This window comes from Opisthorchis viverrini (assembly GCF_000715545.1).
Source record: "Opisthorchis viverrini unplaced genomic scaffold opera_v5_125, whole genome shotgun sequence".
Taxonomy (NCBI): domain Eukaryota; kingdom Metazoa; phylum Platyhelminthes; class Trematoda; order Opisthorchiida; family Opisthorchiidae; genus Opisthorchis; species Opisthorchis viverrini.
The window spans coordinates 95,976-109,915 of NW_008751786.1; the positions used below are offsets into that span (position 1 = coordinate 95,976).

At 43.1% G+C, this 13,940-nt stretch overlaps 3 protein-coding genes across 3 annotated transcripts in view; 2 read left to right on the forward strand and 1 right to left on the reverse strand.

The window, feature by feature from the left end:
- T265_06323 (hypothetical protein) overlaps window positions 1–11,655 on the forward strand; it is a gene marked incomplete at both ends in the record, with an annotated part of 34,573 nt that extends 22,918 nt beyond the window's left edge. The window contains 2 exons of the mRNA XM_009171556.1: window positions 6,346–6,501; window positions 11,602–11,655. Coding sequence (XP_009169820.1) covers window positions 6,346–6,501; window positions 11,602–11,655 — 210 coding nt within the window. The remainder of the gene's footprint in view (window positions 1–6,345; window positions 6,502–11,601) is intronic.
- T265_06324 (hypothetical protein) overlaps window positions 9,661–13,940 on the reverse strand; it is a gene marked incomplete at both ends in the record, with an annotated part of 43,138 nt that continues 38,858 nt past the window's right edge. Inside the window, 2 exons of the mRNA XM_009171557.1 lie at window positions 9,661–9,837; window positions 10,076–10,210. Coding sequence (XP_009169821.1) covers window positions 9,661–9,837; window positions 10,076–10,210 — 312 coding nt within the window. The remainder of the gene's footprint in view (window positions 9,838–10,075; window positions 10,211–13,940) is intronic.
- The window catches only part of T265_06325 (hypothetical protein), a gene marked incomplete at both ends in the record, with an annotated part of 10,767 nt that continues 8,832 nt past the window's right edge, over window positions 12,006–13,940 (forward strand). Inside the window, one exon of the mRNA XM_009171558.1 lies at window positions 12,006–12,081. Within this exon, the coding sequence (XP_009169822.1) occupies window positions 12,006–12,081 (76 nt within the window). The remainder of the gene's footprint in view (window positions 12,082–13,940) is intronic.

Here is a 13,940-nt window from a genome sequence, read left to right on the forward strand (position 1 = left end):
CCACACACGTCACTTCATCGTTTGCTTAGCATTGCGATTGTTCGCACTTCAAGAATATATCATTGCCTTACATAACTCAAGCATTTTTCATCATTGTTACAATCTCCAACCCTTTTGCTATTCAACCAAATCTAGGGTGGCCTTGAATGTGCATGCGATAAATAAGTAGTGACGTAATCCCCACCATGGTTTCGTAGCTGGGTGTCTGACCACGTATGCATTTGTCACATCCTTGTCAAGACCGGTTCAACCTTCATCAGACAACCTATTGTGGGTTAGGTAGTTCAGCACAGGCTGTATCCAGTTTGGAGAAACTCTGCGAGATGCACACAATGCTCCGTAATCGTACTCAAGTATTCTGGTGGATATTAGATACAGTCGGTAAAGTGAACCAATTCGTTACTTTAAAAGGCACTACTATGTAGAACTCCCCCTTTGGGGTATTATGGCGTTACGGGAGCCTGAGAAAAATGGTCACGTGAATACACTGGATATCATAAGAACGAAGTTTGTTTGGTGGGACACCACATTGTTTGCTCCTCCCATCAAGATTAGGCGGCTTTTGTTTGGAGGAGGTGGAAAGCTATACACCACTTTATGGATAAAAACATTCGAAAAGTACCGGTCGGTCATTTGAGAACATTAAATGGAGGATGTGACATTTGCTTCTAAGTTTCGTCTGTTTATAGACGGCAGTTTCAACAATATCAATATAGATGTACACTTATTTTTGAGCAACCAGGCGAGGCTTTTACCGGACTCCTAATATGTTTGTGAGTGTATTCGTTGGTTCAGTATGCTTGGAGGCGCGTTGCACCCTGACAGTGTACGTCGTCAAGAATTAGAGAGCTCGCTTCGTTCACATTGTATAGCCCTTTACCTCAGGATAAGTGGATGGCTAGTGGGAACGACGCACTGACAAAAACTATTTGTCGTACCTACAGCACGTTGTCAGGTGTACAATGAAACCTCAAGTGGAATCATGGCCGCCCGCACACAGAAAGTCCACTAATGGACCAAACTCAGGAAGATTTTCGCCAGAAGGTGAATGAAAGCTCCTCCCATACTACTCATGAGGTCGATGAAAACGCTGAACAGCCCACTAGCGGTTCGACTCATCTTGATATCCGTCATTCAGGCCTCTTGCCTCACTGAAGTTGAGATACAATACCCGGTGAATGAGTCACAGAAAAAGTTAATATTATGCGGTGAAAGCCTAGGTTGACGCCACCATCTCTGGTCTCCAGTTCATTGTTTTTGCGAGTTCAGTCCACATCACGGAGCACAGGAATACGCAGTTGTTTTCAAATCTCTCAAACGGTCAAACTTCAATAATTTACATACTCCCGATTGTGAGCACTATCTCGCATGACCTCGCATTTCCTCTATCGTCTAAAAATCGTAGCTTTATACGGTCATCTGTGGCAGGAAATACATTTTGACCAAGTGAGACTCTAACCGAATGTCGATCGGAATTCAGCGTAGGGTTGCTAAACCCTTCTGGTAAACTATGAGACTTACGACACTGGAAGACGAGTAAACTTAGTCGATCAATCCAAGTAAGACAACTGATGAAGAATAAGGTAGGAACCAAATGAAATGTTATACTGTTGAGAACAAATCAGGCAGAGAAATAAAGAGAGGGGGTAAACTTATCCATTTTGTTCGTCCAACGTTTGTATTGCATTCCGAGACTCACTGATCGAGGGGTGGCACAACATGGACTATTTTGACTCCGGAAAACACGGAGATGCACCCAACCGTCTAGTTTACACAAAAACAAGGCCTGAAGAACCGTTGGACCACTTTTGCTGCAAAATTTGCACTATTAGATTCAATACTACTCACAAAGTCGATGAAATCGCTAGGCAGCCCATCACCGGTTTCACCTTTCTTGGAGCACATCAGGTCGGTGCAGTCTCCGAATCTCTATCCTACGTGAACAGCAAATTGTATGTGTGTTGTGATAAATGATCGTTTGCAAATTGAATCGGTAGACTCAGCCAAAAATCACCGAAGTCTGCCTCGTTTCATTCGTCAAATTCGTCATACTTCATTTGGATCGATGTTCAACTTATCAAATTATGGTTCGATATTACTCATTGGGTTTAAGAAAATCCCGGAAGCTCACCAGCGGCTTTGAACTCCCGTGGGCTAATCAGGTAGGCTTAGAATATCAGAAACGAAAGCTTCAAGTGCAGTTTAACTGAGCCTCAAGAATCTCCTTCGCAAGTAGGTGAGCACCGTTGGGTATTTCTCAAATTTTTCTTTCTTAAAACTTGATGAATGCCATGAAAAATTCTCGAACCAAAAGCGGTGTGGCTATTTGGTCTGTTGATCGAAACTGTCAAACTCTGACTAGAGTAGAACATTGGGATGACTTATCTTGTCATCTGGTTTATCAACTTTCTATAATCCTGTCACATTTACCAATGGTCAAATGAATCCCCAGTTCCGACTGCCTCTTTTGCAATGCTCCTGAAAACACTTCTGTGTACGATCGAGGCTCACTCTAATGATGAACTTTAGTTGAAAGTTGAGGTAACCATTCATCTGAATCGTGAGATGTCCTAGCGCAGGGACGGAATCCCGCTCCAGTCGTTATGAGGAAACTTTGCATGAAAGATTCTTGGATAGAAATCCTTGTGACCGTTTATTCTCTCAAAATGAAACCCGTATTATCTGCTGACTCACCGGAACACCTAGACTTGTCTGGATGACTCATCTTAAAGGTGAATCTTTTCTGACATGCCTCCATTCAACACTCAATACAATATGCGGGCTGATTAGGTGGATAGGTGGGTTGGTTGCCTGCACATGTGGTTTGTCCTGAATTTGGGACAGGTCCTGCTGTCAGAGATTACCTTCAAGGGCGAAATGAATCGGTCTGTTGCCCTCAGGGCTAAAGACAAACATTTGCCTTGGGTGTGTAAAACGGAAGGTTTTGGAAAGTGACCGTCGAAGTGTATGGTGTCACATGAGATAGTTGTTAATTTTCCTGAGTGTACTGGTGATCTTGTAACTTACCTTATGTGCCATGACTTGCAGCGATATGTCGGTGCCTAGCTATCATGCCACCCGCGGGAAGCACGAGGGCTGAGATGCCTTCAGGTTGCTCAAGCCTAGACAGCAGAAGTCGAGATGTATAGTTTGGGTTCGAAACATCGACCTTTAGCTTAGTAAATTCGCGCAAAATCATGAAGGTTACGCACAACGCGTGAATGGTTATGTCCCTGTTGGAGACTGTCCCTATCACTGTAACGGTGATACTACTTATGGGGGAGGCATGCGAGTAGTATGTTTTCTTCGTGTAAATTCACTTTGCGTCTCTTGAAAAGGGAGATCTATTGCGGAATATGTGGAGTCGTTGTGTGGGATTTGGTTGCATTTGAGCAACAGTCAGTGAATATTCAGGAAAGTTCAGGAAGACGCGTTCAAGAGAAGAGGGATGTTCAGTTTTTGTAAATAAGATGCTAAATGAGAGTCTCGCTTCCCTGACCAATAGTCTGTAACTGGTCAGTTGGCATTTTCTAATGAATAACTCCGCAGCGAAGGCCCTCTTCCTCTCACCACTACTTACTCTTTGGTTCTACATAAGCAGAGCTTTACCATGAGGATACCATCCTTGCAGGACCAATGTGAGCCATTTGGACCGCAGCGCATCTCAGCAATACACTGACAGTGTTCGATGGAGAACCTCAAGCTGTTCCAAAAGTGCATCTAGGGAATTCTTTGCCTAGCAACTGCTCATACTGTAAGATGACACAATTACTTTACTTTACTTTACTATTTTCATGGAATGGTCAATCCAGAACACACAGTGGGAGAGAAAGCGTAGAACTCGAAGTGTGGTACGATGAGTTTGCACGTTCATGCCGCAACTGGACTTCCAATAATGGACTAAGATGACCATGGCGATGTCCAAGTGGCTATGTGCGGCCGGCATCATCCGTCTTTACGTACACACTTCGACAATTTCGTCGAGGAGTCTGAATAATTGGGTTTAGACTTTCGACACTAGCTTGAGCACGAGTGACGGCAGCCGATTGATCTAAATTTCATGTGCTGCGATTTTATGCCTGAAACCGGGACAGAAATTCAGCGATTACGGAGTTTCTGAACCTCCCCACTTGGTGTCATCTTTCGGACAGACAGTGTCATAACTCAACAAGTTTTGGTCCACCATTCGAGTCACGAGGGAATTCGATGACAACTGGTGAGCTTTCTTCAAATTTTGACGATTATCATCATATTACTTCTAGAGAACTTCCATTCTTCTGTCCAAAGATGCATAAAATCAATAAATTCTTCATGATAGTTTCAAATCAACTCAAGTGGTCCTAGCTGACCACAGTAGACTGTATTACGACTAATTTATCGTGTGTCTTCGAACCTGCAGGCAGCAAGGGATGGGGCTGGAGGTCCATGAGACATTACTTGCTGCCTGTTGATGCCTACGGTACGATCGTCCCCGGGATGACTGATAAAGGTGACCTCAGCTGTCGTGAAACTGGATTGATCATTTGAATCCGAACGCAAGGAAGACCTGGTACACATTTGTGGGACCATTCTTATTAGTAATAATACTACTATATTGATATCGCTAGTATTCCTTCGAGGCTTGCACTCGACACTAAAGCCGACCATGGCGTGCATCCAGTGTGCATCCGACCATTGCGGATCGGATCGAATGCTAGCTAAAATCTACCTAACTGAGGAATATTCTCTGCTGCGTCGATGAGGTTGGATGGATCATCAACTGATAACCGAATGATCACAGATACCTTCATCTCGTAGTACAACAGCTGATTTGAGTGAGAGATTGGAGCCAGATTATCTTGGGTAACTCACCGAAGCTTGCGTGTGAGTTTTCCATATAAAAAAACACACGCTGCCAAAGCTTCCATCGTTTCCGTAATGCACTACTCACAAGGTTGCTGAAAATTGATCGACAGCCCACGACCGGTTTCGCCCTTCCAGTTCGGGCTCATCAAGTAGACGCAGTCCCCAAGTTCTCGTCAACCTCGTGTTCTACTTGAAAACAAATTGCACGAAATCGGTGAAATACACTCATTCGCAAACTAATTTGTTTTTTTGAGAGACTTATCTGGAACCCAGCTGAATCTCTCGTTTATGATGTTCTCAGGCAACTCAATGTGCTGCACCAGGCCGCCTCATGTTTCACTTGTTGCCATATTCGAGATATCGTGTGTATTTGTAATCTACTACTCATAAGGTTGCTGAAAGCTCCTCGACAACTCACGACCATGAGGTGGCCAGATAAGATCCGTTCACTTATTCGAGCCCCGACGAAGGTGGGCAAACTCTGTCAGCTTCCGTATGCCTACCGCATGTAGAAGTCTCGTCTCTGACCCACAAAGCAGTATGTTTTCTGGAGAATTGGTGCAGTTCACTGTACAATGAGGAAAGTGTTTTTTTTAATGAAGATTTCGTTGTTTAGATGAAGCCGCTCTGAGTTCGAAGCTGAGAATCGCTGTAGAGCCTTTTCCTCCCTATTAGGAACCATCAGTAGTGTCCATCCCAAACTCGAAAGTGTTTTGAACCCTCGGACACTCAGTTATTAGTTAAATCACCTGACCGTTCGGCCAGGAATGGATGAATGGCGCGCTGCCATTCATGTCTCACCAATAGCCAGGAAGTCGCGGAATCGAGACCCCCAGGAGATTCGTGAGACACTCACTGCTTACGACTCCCGGTAAGGATGATATGCCCACGAAAGGAAAAAGGCCATCGCTGCGGAGTTGTTCATTAAAAAATCCCAACTGACCAGTTACAGACTATTGAACAAGGAAGCAGAACCCTCATTTGCATTTTATTTACAAAAACTGGACATCCATTTTCTCTTGAACGCGTCTTCTTGGACTTTCCTGGATATTCATTGACTCCCATCATTAATTGCTCAAATCCAAGCAAATGCTACAAAGCGACTTCACAAAGTCCGCAAAAGATATCCCTTTTCAAGAGACGTCAAAGCGAATTTACAAGAACAAAGCATACTACTCGCATGCCGCCCCATCAGTAGTATCACCGTTACACAAGTACGGTGCTTCAAAGTACTTCTGCATAGATGGGCTTCACGTACAGGACGAGATCTTAACTGCCATCACATGTAGGTCCTTGCATGTTTCTCCGCTCAGATTTTCTTCGACACCAGCAGCCTGAACGTAAAAGTATATTCGACTCCATCAAAACTGCTAACGATTTATCAGCTGTGCACGGATGTCTTGTAGCTTACTCTCTGTTGACTGGCAGTGTTAGTGTCGTGGTCCTTCCAAGCAAAAAGAACATCAACTAGAAAGATTTTTGAGACTGGTAGTTTTTTAGAGATGTGATCAGAGCACTTCTGTTTTACCGGCAAAATCATGTATGGGAGTTGACGGTTTTCAACGGCCAGTATCTCTCCAAAATGAATTCTTTCCACCGGCAAAACCCCCCGGTAATCGAGAAATCAGTCGAGCTCCGCAATCAGGTGGAAACGAGGTAAGCAAACTCGGCATCATCTTGCCGGGTTACTTAAGCCAAGTGGATTGAGTTGTGCTCATTCAAAAAAACGAAGACAACATTTGGCTGACGGTGACTCGAATGATTCGAGTAACCCATGGTGTGACACACCTGAACAGGACAGGAAATAGTGGAGAAATATTGGCGCACTCTCTCACTGTATAAGCCATTGTCAGCCATAGTCCCCAGCTTTAACTAAAGAAGACACTCAGGATCAATAGATCACAAACTAAACTACCGGAAGAAAAATTATTCAGGATATGAAATCGCTTTCTAGTTCTCTGGAAACCCAGATCTTCAGGCTTCTTGAACCTAATACTACTTACACGGTGGAGGAATACTCTTCAAATGCCCACTACCGGAGCTCACACGAACCAAACGATTATGAGCCATCAGACACGAGATTGAACAAAAATGTCGGCATCCTTAAGCGTCCCGCGGGAGCCTCCTGGGACTTTGTTTAAGTGATGAACAACAACAAACAAATACTACATAGCGGTTCGTTAACTTCTATAGCAACCTACCATCAGACACAGAAACAGATACTATTTGCATGTTCCATTAGTAGTATATACCAACACATCAGTTGTGGGTTCACCAACTAATCGTAATTATCCAGTCTCCACAAATGTTACTACTAACGACCTTCTTACGAGACAGAACGCAAGTGGAGTTGTAGGCTCATTCACAAATTAAGATGAATCTCAGATGACTCATGTCCAATTAAAAAGATACTCATGACTTTCAAGTACTGTGCTTGATATAACGCTACTTATCCGACAAACCCAATATCTGTTTCAGCAACACATTCAGCTGAAGGTAGAGACTCAGTTGAGTTGTGCCTAGACCCATCGTTCCTAAAGCTCTTCAACAGAATATGCTAAACGAGAGTCATCTCAGATGGAACGATGTTGGAGATGCCGCAGCGTGTTTCATAGTACGAATGAATGAAAGATGTGTACAGCCCGGTGTGACTTTCGCATCGTTGACGAAGTTTCTGCAGCTTAGTCTAGCTGATGAGCTTCAGGAAAAGCGAAACCGATAGACCTTCAGCAACCCTATGATTAGGTAATAAGCCAACCGGAAAAGTAGGTCCACCTGGTAGAAGGATGAAGCTGCTGTCCGTGTGTCGAAAAGTAGTGTCGTGTTGACAGGAATACTCCAGTAAGTAAAAGATGATGCGGCCTTTGTGTAGCGTAATCCCTTGAGGGATATCCAAGTACCTCTTTCCGCTGATGTTTAGTTGAGTGGCTCGTTAGCGTGAGAGCGTCTTTACTTGTGACTCGTGTGAGGGCGGATTACCGTAGTATTTTCAACCCCAGTATTGATTATTAGTATTGATATTCCAGCAGCTTGTTGTAAAACACACCACATGATTATGTTTAAACTTTTCCTGTACAAAATTTTTTTTCGCTGTAAATTTAGAACAATACAAATGAGGAACATAGTTTTTTCGATGCTTCAGTCACTGTTTCAGCGCACCGAAGTTGGGTCCAAGCAAACCAAAAACCAAAGTTTGAGCTCTCAAGGTTAGCCGACATCTGGGGTGCCCTAATATTGATTCTAAGTTGGAATAAAGCCGACTCCACTTCGATCGATTTTGTATGTTAGGTAGGGAAAATGCCGAGGTTTTCTACTGCTAATTGTCCTGGGTCTCAAGGCTGAATGGGGCATATAAAACATGGGAGACAGGAAATCCAGGCCTAAAAAATGGTGCCATTTCAGGAAAGGATGGAAAGACTTAATCTAATGTGATAAGAGTTAAACATGTCCGACAGTAGCTTGTAATTTTTTTTGTTGTTGAATAAAGCACAGTTCGATCAAGGCGCTGCCGTACCAGTGTTCGTTTTGCAAATCTACAATTTCCAAATTAGACATTCCACTCTGGAATAAAGCCGATCTATCCACAAAAGCCAACAAGCATTGTACAGCTTTTTTATCCTGTTGAGAATCACCAGTAGTGTGCATCGCACCAAACCCAGGCCGTTTCGAACCCGCGATCTTCCGACCAGTGGTTGGACCAATGAGCAGTGTGATTACCTCTCACTTAGAGAGAACATAGAGCCAATCATCCTGCAATAACGGAAGCCACATCACGTGACAGACTGGCTCATCGAGTGACGACTTTTCAAAAGGAAGTTTCACAAATTCGGTTAAAGTATCTTTCCTCTGGGTTGCTTAATGAGTCGTGGTAACAACAAGAGATTTGGTAACACACACACACACTTTCTCTTTCTCTCGAAACTCTAAGTTTAGTGAGATGAGTATGTTGATGGTTTCAGACTGTTGTACAATGCTTCTCGGCCTTTCATCATAGACTGGCTTCACTGATAGAGGGAAACTTCTATTCAACATCACCAAGTTTTCTCATCACCACGAATTTCCCAATTACTCGAATACTTGCAGAGTGCACTGTTTGGTTTCAGACCAAGTCAAAATTGGGCCTTATCCACCTGGAGAAGGACTGTGAGATTTGTTGAAGGATCAACTGTAAACTGGTTGACGTTGTTCGGGGGAATCGAAAGCTGAGCAATTCCAGTAATCCTGGTAGGTACGCCCCAATCACCATCATGATTATTCACACCCGAGTGCACACACATGTATACTTATTTGGCATACGATGCCTGACCACACCCCCTAAGAGCACCTTGAGTAGGTCATGTAACCAGCACGTAGAATTCTTGATTTTGAGTGATATTTGTGCACTCGCTGACAAGGTATTAGCCACATTTGTCACCCACAACCTACAACTATGTCTGTTCTGTCAAGCACGCACGTTCCACACTGATTTTGAAGCGATCCGCTCAAGATTTTTGGTTGATATGTATCGGTACATAAACTTCCCGTGTGAGCTACCCTGGCCAGTACTAGCGATTGTCGTGGGCTTTGGTACGCAGTACACACAGTGTAAAAACACCGTGAACTATTTATAACCGAAACGTGCGCAACCCAATGTTATTTTTGGTTGGCTCACGTTTATACGATCCAGTAAACACTACACAGGCTGTGCGGTTTACCGAGGTGCACATGAGGACGTGACAGCCTGTGCAGACCAGACCCACCCAAAATGCGCCGTCGGGCCTTCTTGAAACACAAGGTCACTGAAACCTCTTTGAATAAAGTATCACAGAAGAGCGATTAGGTTAACCCTGGTAATTCGCAATGACTGTGAGGTTGTTCGCGAAAGAACCACAAGTCCATTTGCAAACTAATTTGTTTCTTCGAGAGACTCACCTGGAACCGAGCTGGATCTCTCATTTGTGATATCTCCAGGCAACTGAATGTGCTGCACCAGGCCGCCTCATGTTTCAGTTGCTACTATATTCGAGATATCGCGATACATGTATATGTTTGTAGTGCACTACTCATAAGGTTGCTGAAAATTCGTCAACAGCCCACGACCGGTTTCGCCCTTCTTGGGGCTCATCGGGTAGGCGCAGTCCCCGAGTTTCCGTCAACCTTCTGCTCTACTTGAAACCAAGTTGTACGAAATTAGCGAATATACACTTATTTACAAACTAATTTGGTTCAGTTGCCTGGAAACACCACAAACGAGAGAATCAGCTGGGTTCCAGGTGAGTCTCTCGTGAAAACCAACTTGATTTGCAAATGAGTGTATTTCTCGAAAACAGTCCAATTTTGTTTCAAGTAGAACATAAGGTTGACGGAACTCGGGGACTGCGCCTACCTGATGAGCCCGAACTGGAAGAGCGAAACCGGTCGTGGGCTGTAGACAAATTTTCAGCATTACGAATGTATCACACATACTTTGTGCTATTGCAGTAGAATATTCATGGTGAATTGCTCTTTTCTGGCCCAAAAACCATGCAGGTAAGGCGATCGGGAGATTTCATGGTCTCAGTTCGATAAATTTCGTCAAGTGTGATAAATTATGAAAGAACTCATGAAACGATTCAATAAACGATTCAACGAAGTATGGGTTTTAACCAACGAATGATTCAATAGCCTTACCAGCTTGAGTAATAGTGTGAATTTTTATAAAAACCTAAGGGACCTTGACAGGCCTAATTTTTTTCCTTTTGGAGTGACAGAAAGGCTTTTAGTATATAGTATTTGACAGTATAATGACAACACAAAAGTGAGTTCATCTGTTGCACACAAATCTTTCAAAATCTAGAAAGGCTCGTTTTTGTCTGGTCCCGCTGAACGTTTTCAAATTTACTCTTCAGTCTGATTTTTCAAGAACAGTGCATCACACTAGGGGTTCAGTGATGACACTGACGCATTGCAGTGTTGCGTGGCTTCTGGTGGGACGGCACCTGTGTTGACTCAGTTGATGGAGAGGTTGTTTTGTAGGATGCGAGGTAGTGAGTTGGAGTCCTTCCCAAGCACTGTATCTTTTCGTCTACCTAAGCTGACCGGGATCATATTCAAGACCTTCCAGTCTGTCGAATCCTAGAACTTTATTCGCCATGAAGAACCATCAACCGGAATGACATAACAGACTAAGCGAAATACACTCATTTGCAAACTAATTTGGTTTTGCGAGAGACTCGCCTGGAACCCAGCTGAATCTCTTGTTTGTGATGTTTCCAGGCAACTGAATGTTCTGCACCAGGCCGCTTCATGTTTCAGTCGCTACGATATTCGAAACCTCGCGATACATGTCGATGAATTTTCAGCAACCTTATGAGTAGTGCATCACCAGTAGACATAACACACTGCTCTACAGTTTGAACGTTTAGGCGTTTACCATTTCACTCCATGTAATGCATTCAGTCCGTACTATTATCAGGGGAATAAAGTCATGTAAACGTTCGCCCAAGTCCCACTTCAATCAATCTAGCTTCCGGATCCCTGAAGATGAGTACTTGATCTTTGTATTTCCAAGTGTTTTTGTCGATATGATCTTGGAATTCAAGGTCACTGTAGGCTTGAAGGACATAACCGGGAAACAACCAATCGGATAAAATAACATTACTAGTTTACGTATTTGAATTTAAATTGGTAAACATGTATGGCTGACAATGATTCTGCGCGAATTTTTTTTTACAAAAATCCACTGTTCTGGTGAAAAATTGAATTAAATTTGTTCCGATAGTTTCTTATTCTTTTCAGAAAAAAAACGAACCAAGGTTTCAGCTTGAGCTATTTCAGACGTCGGTCTACTAACCAAAAAGAATGTTTCCTCAACAAATGCGATCGGTTGCAGACTGCAGAAAATCCACTCAAGCATTAGGAGCTTCTTTGACTACGAGGTTTTTTTTCATACCGCTACAAGCCGACATTATACATGCGAGGAATACGAAAGCAGCCTGAGCACCACAAGTGATGCGTGGCTGGTCTGGAATGTTACCGACTTTCATCATAACATGATGGGTGGGCGCAGCCGGTGCGTCGTACGCACATCTACGAAACCTCATCACATGAACCCACGTACAAATCGGTGTGGAAAAATTACCGTTTCTCTGTTCTCTGGACTACACTAACTCCATATTTCTACCGCACTGAAAAATTCGAAAATGTGGGCAATTCAATGCATTCTGGACAGCGGTGGATCAATCGATCTGCGAGCTGCCGAATGCGACGTGATCGATGGTGAGTCATCCTAACATTTGTCACGTGACAGCACCAAGTAAATGCGGAAATTGGGGGAAATGTGACTAACTGAGTCAGACTGACACCGAATGGGAAGCAGGAATAGGACCGTAACTTTCGTGCGCAAAATCAGAACAGTGATAGAGGAAGAAACACCTAATCGATAAGTAGGGAATTCCATCGAATCCGAACTACTCTATGAGGCTGTGTTGATTGCCCAAGTTGAAGACGTGCAAACGTACCGCACTCTTCGTCTTAAGGACGATAATCGTGTTTTGCCTTTTCCGAGTCCTGCCGAGCCGAAAAAAGTTTAAAATAGGCTTACATGTTTATTCGTTTATACCATGTATACTCCAATGACAATCTCCTTTTCATGGCAGACTTTTTTTAAGGTACGGTAACCACCCCTATGTAAAGGCAGTAGCTTTGGTCAAGGATACCGAAGACAGTACGCTAGATGAACGATCCCAGGCTTCGAAAGACTGAGCGCTAGCAGTCGAATTCTTTTTTTAGAGTAGTCGGCTCAAACCAGCATCTCACCCAACTTCCTAGCGATAACAACATGACTGCGATACAATGCTTGCGTTATATACCGTACACTTTGTATGAATTGTGATCCGAACAACAACGCAACCAAGGGATGGCAATACACTATACTACACTATACTATACTATACTATACTATACTATACTATACTATACTATACTATACTATACTATACTATACTATACTATACTATACTATACTATACTATACTATACTATACTATACTATACTATACTATACTATACTATACTATACTATACTATACTATACTATACTATACTATACTATACTATACTATACTATACTATACTATACTATACTATACTATACTATACTATACTATACTATACTATACTATACTATACTATACTATACTATACTATACTATACTATACTATACTATACTATACTATACTATACTATACTATACTATACTATACTATACTATACTATACTATACTATACTATACTATACTATACTATACTATTGGTAGGTGAGTGAAACGTTCGGATTTCGCAGTGCACGCACTAAGCGACGACGGTCTGGGTTACGTACATCCAGGAGTGGGATGCAACTGATGGTGAGTAGATTATCTGGTAAACGGAGGTACAGTGATGTTCGGTTGTTGGTCTGTTCGCCGAGCTTGGCAGTTGGGTTGCATTAGTAATGCGTTTTGTCGCAGGCATTCGTGGAGGAAGCGAAGTTGCTGTCGAGTGGAAGCTAGTCCACATGCAAAAGTCTCCCATCGAAGAGCTGTTTTGAGCGTAGGACACCCGAAGATATTAGCAATCCAGCTGCCAAGCTCGGCGAACAGACCAACAACCAAGCAGCGCTCCCGAGCTACCTACATTCCACAACATTGCTAACAGGGATGTTCGTTGACACTAAAAATCCGGCAACAAGCCATCAGTTTGAAATCTTAAGTAATGCCGTCCTCCAAAAACGTGCATTTCTGTGAATCTGATGACCGGATGCATACATCGATAGGGTGGGCTGGCGGAATGAACGCTCGAGACGTTCATATCATTCACAATAGTTAGTAATTAGAGTATATTTTCGTGTGGGTCAGGTGAGTGGAATCTCTTTGAATTCGTCTCTCCGATGTACCATCAACGGCACTATTAACTACACTACATTGTAGGATGTATGTATATCAATGTAGTTATACGGTGTTTGAGGCAACCTTACTTGAGGAGTTGCTTTAGACTAATCGAACTTGTACCAAAACACTACAGGTGTGCTTGTTAAAATGTAGGACCAAGTAAACGGACGGACAGGTGTAGAATGCAGGGTGCACAACCCTTGGCAATT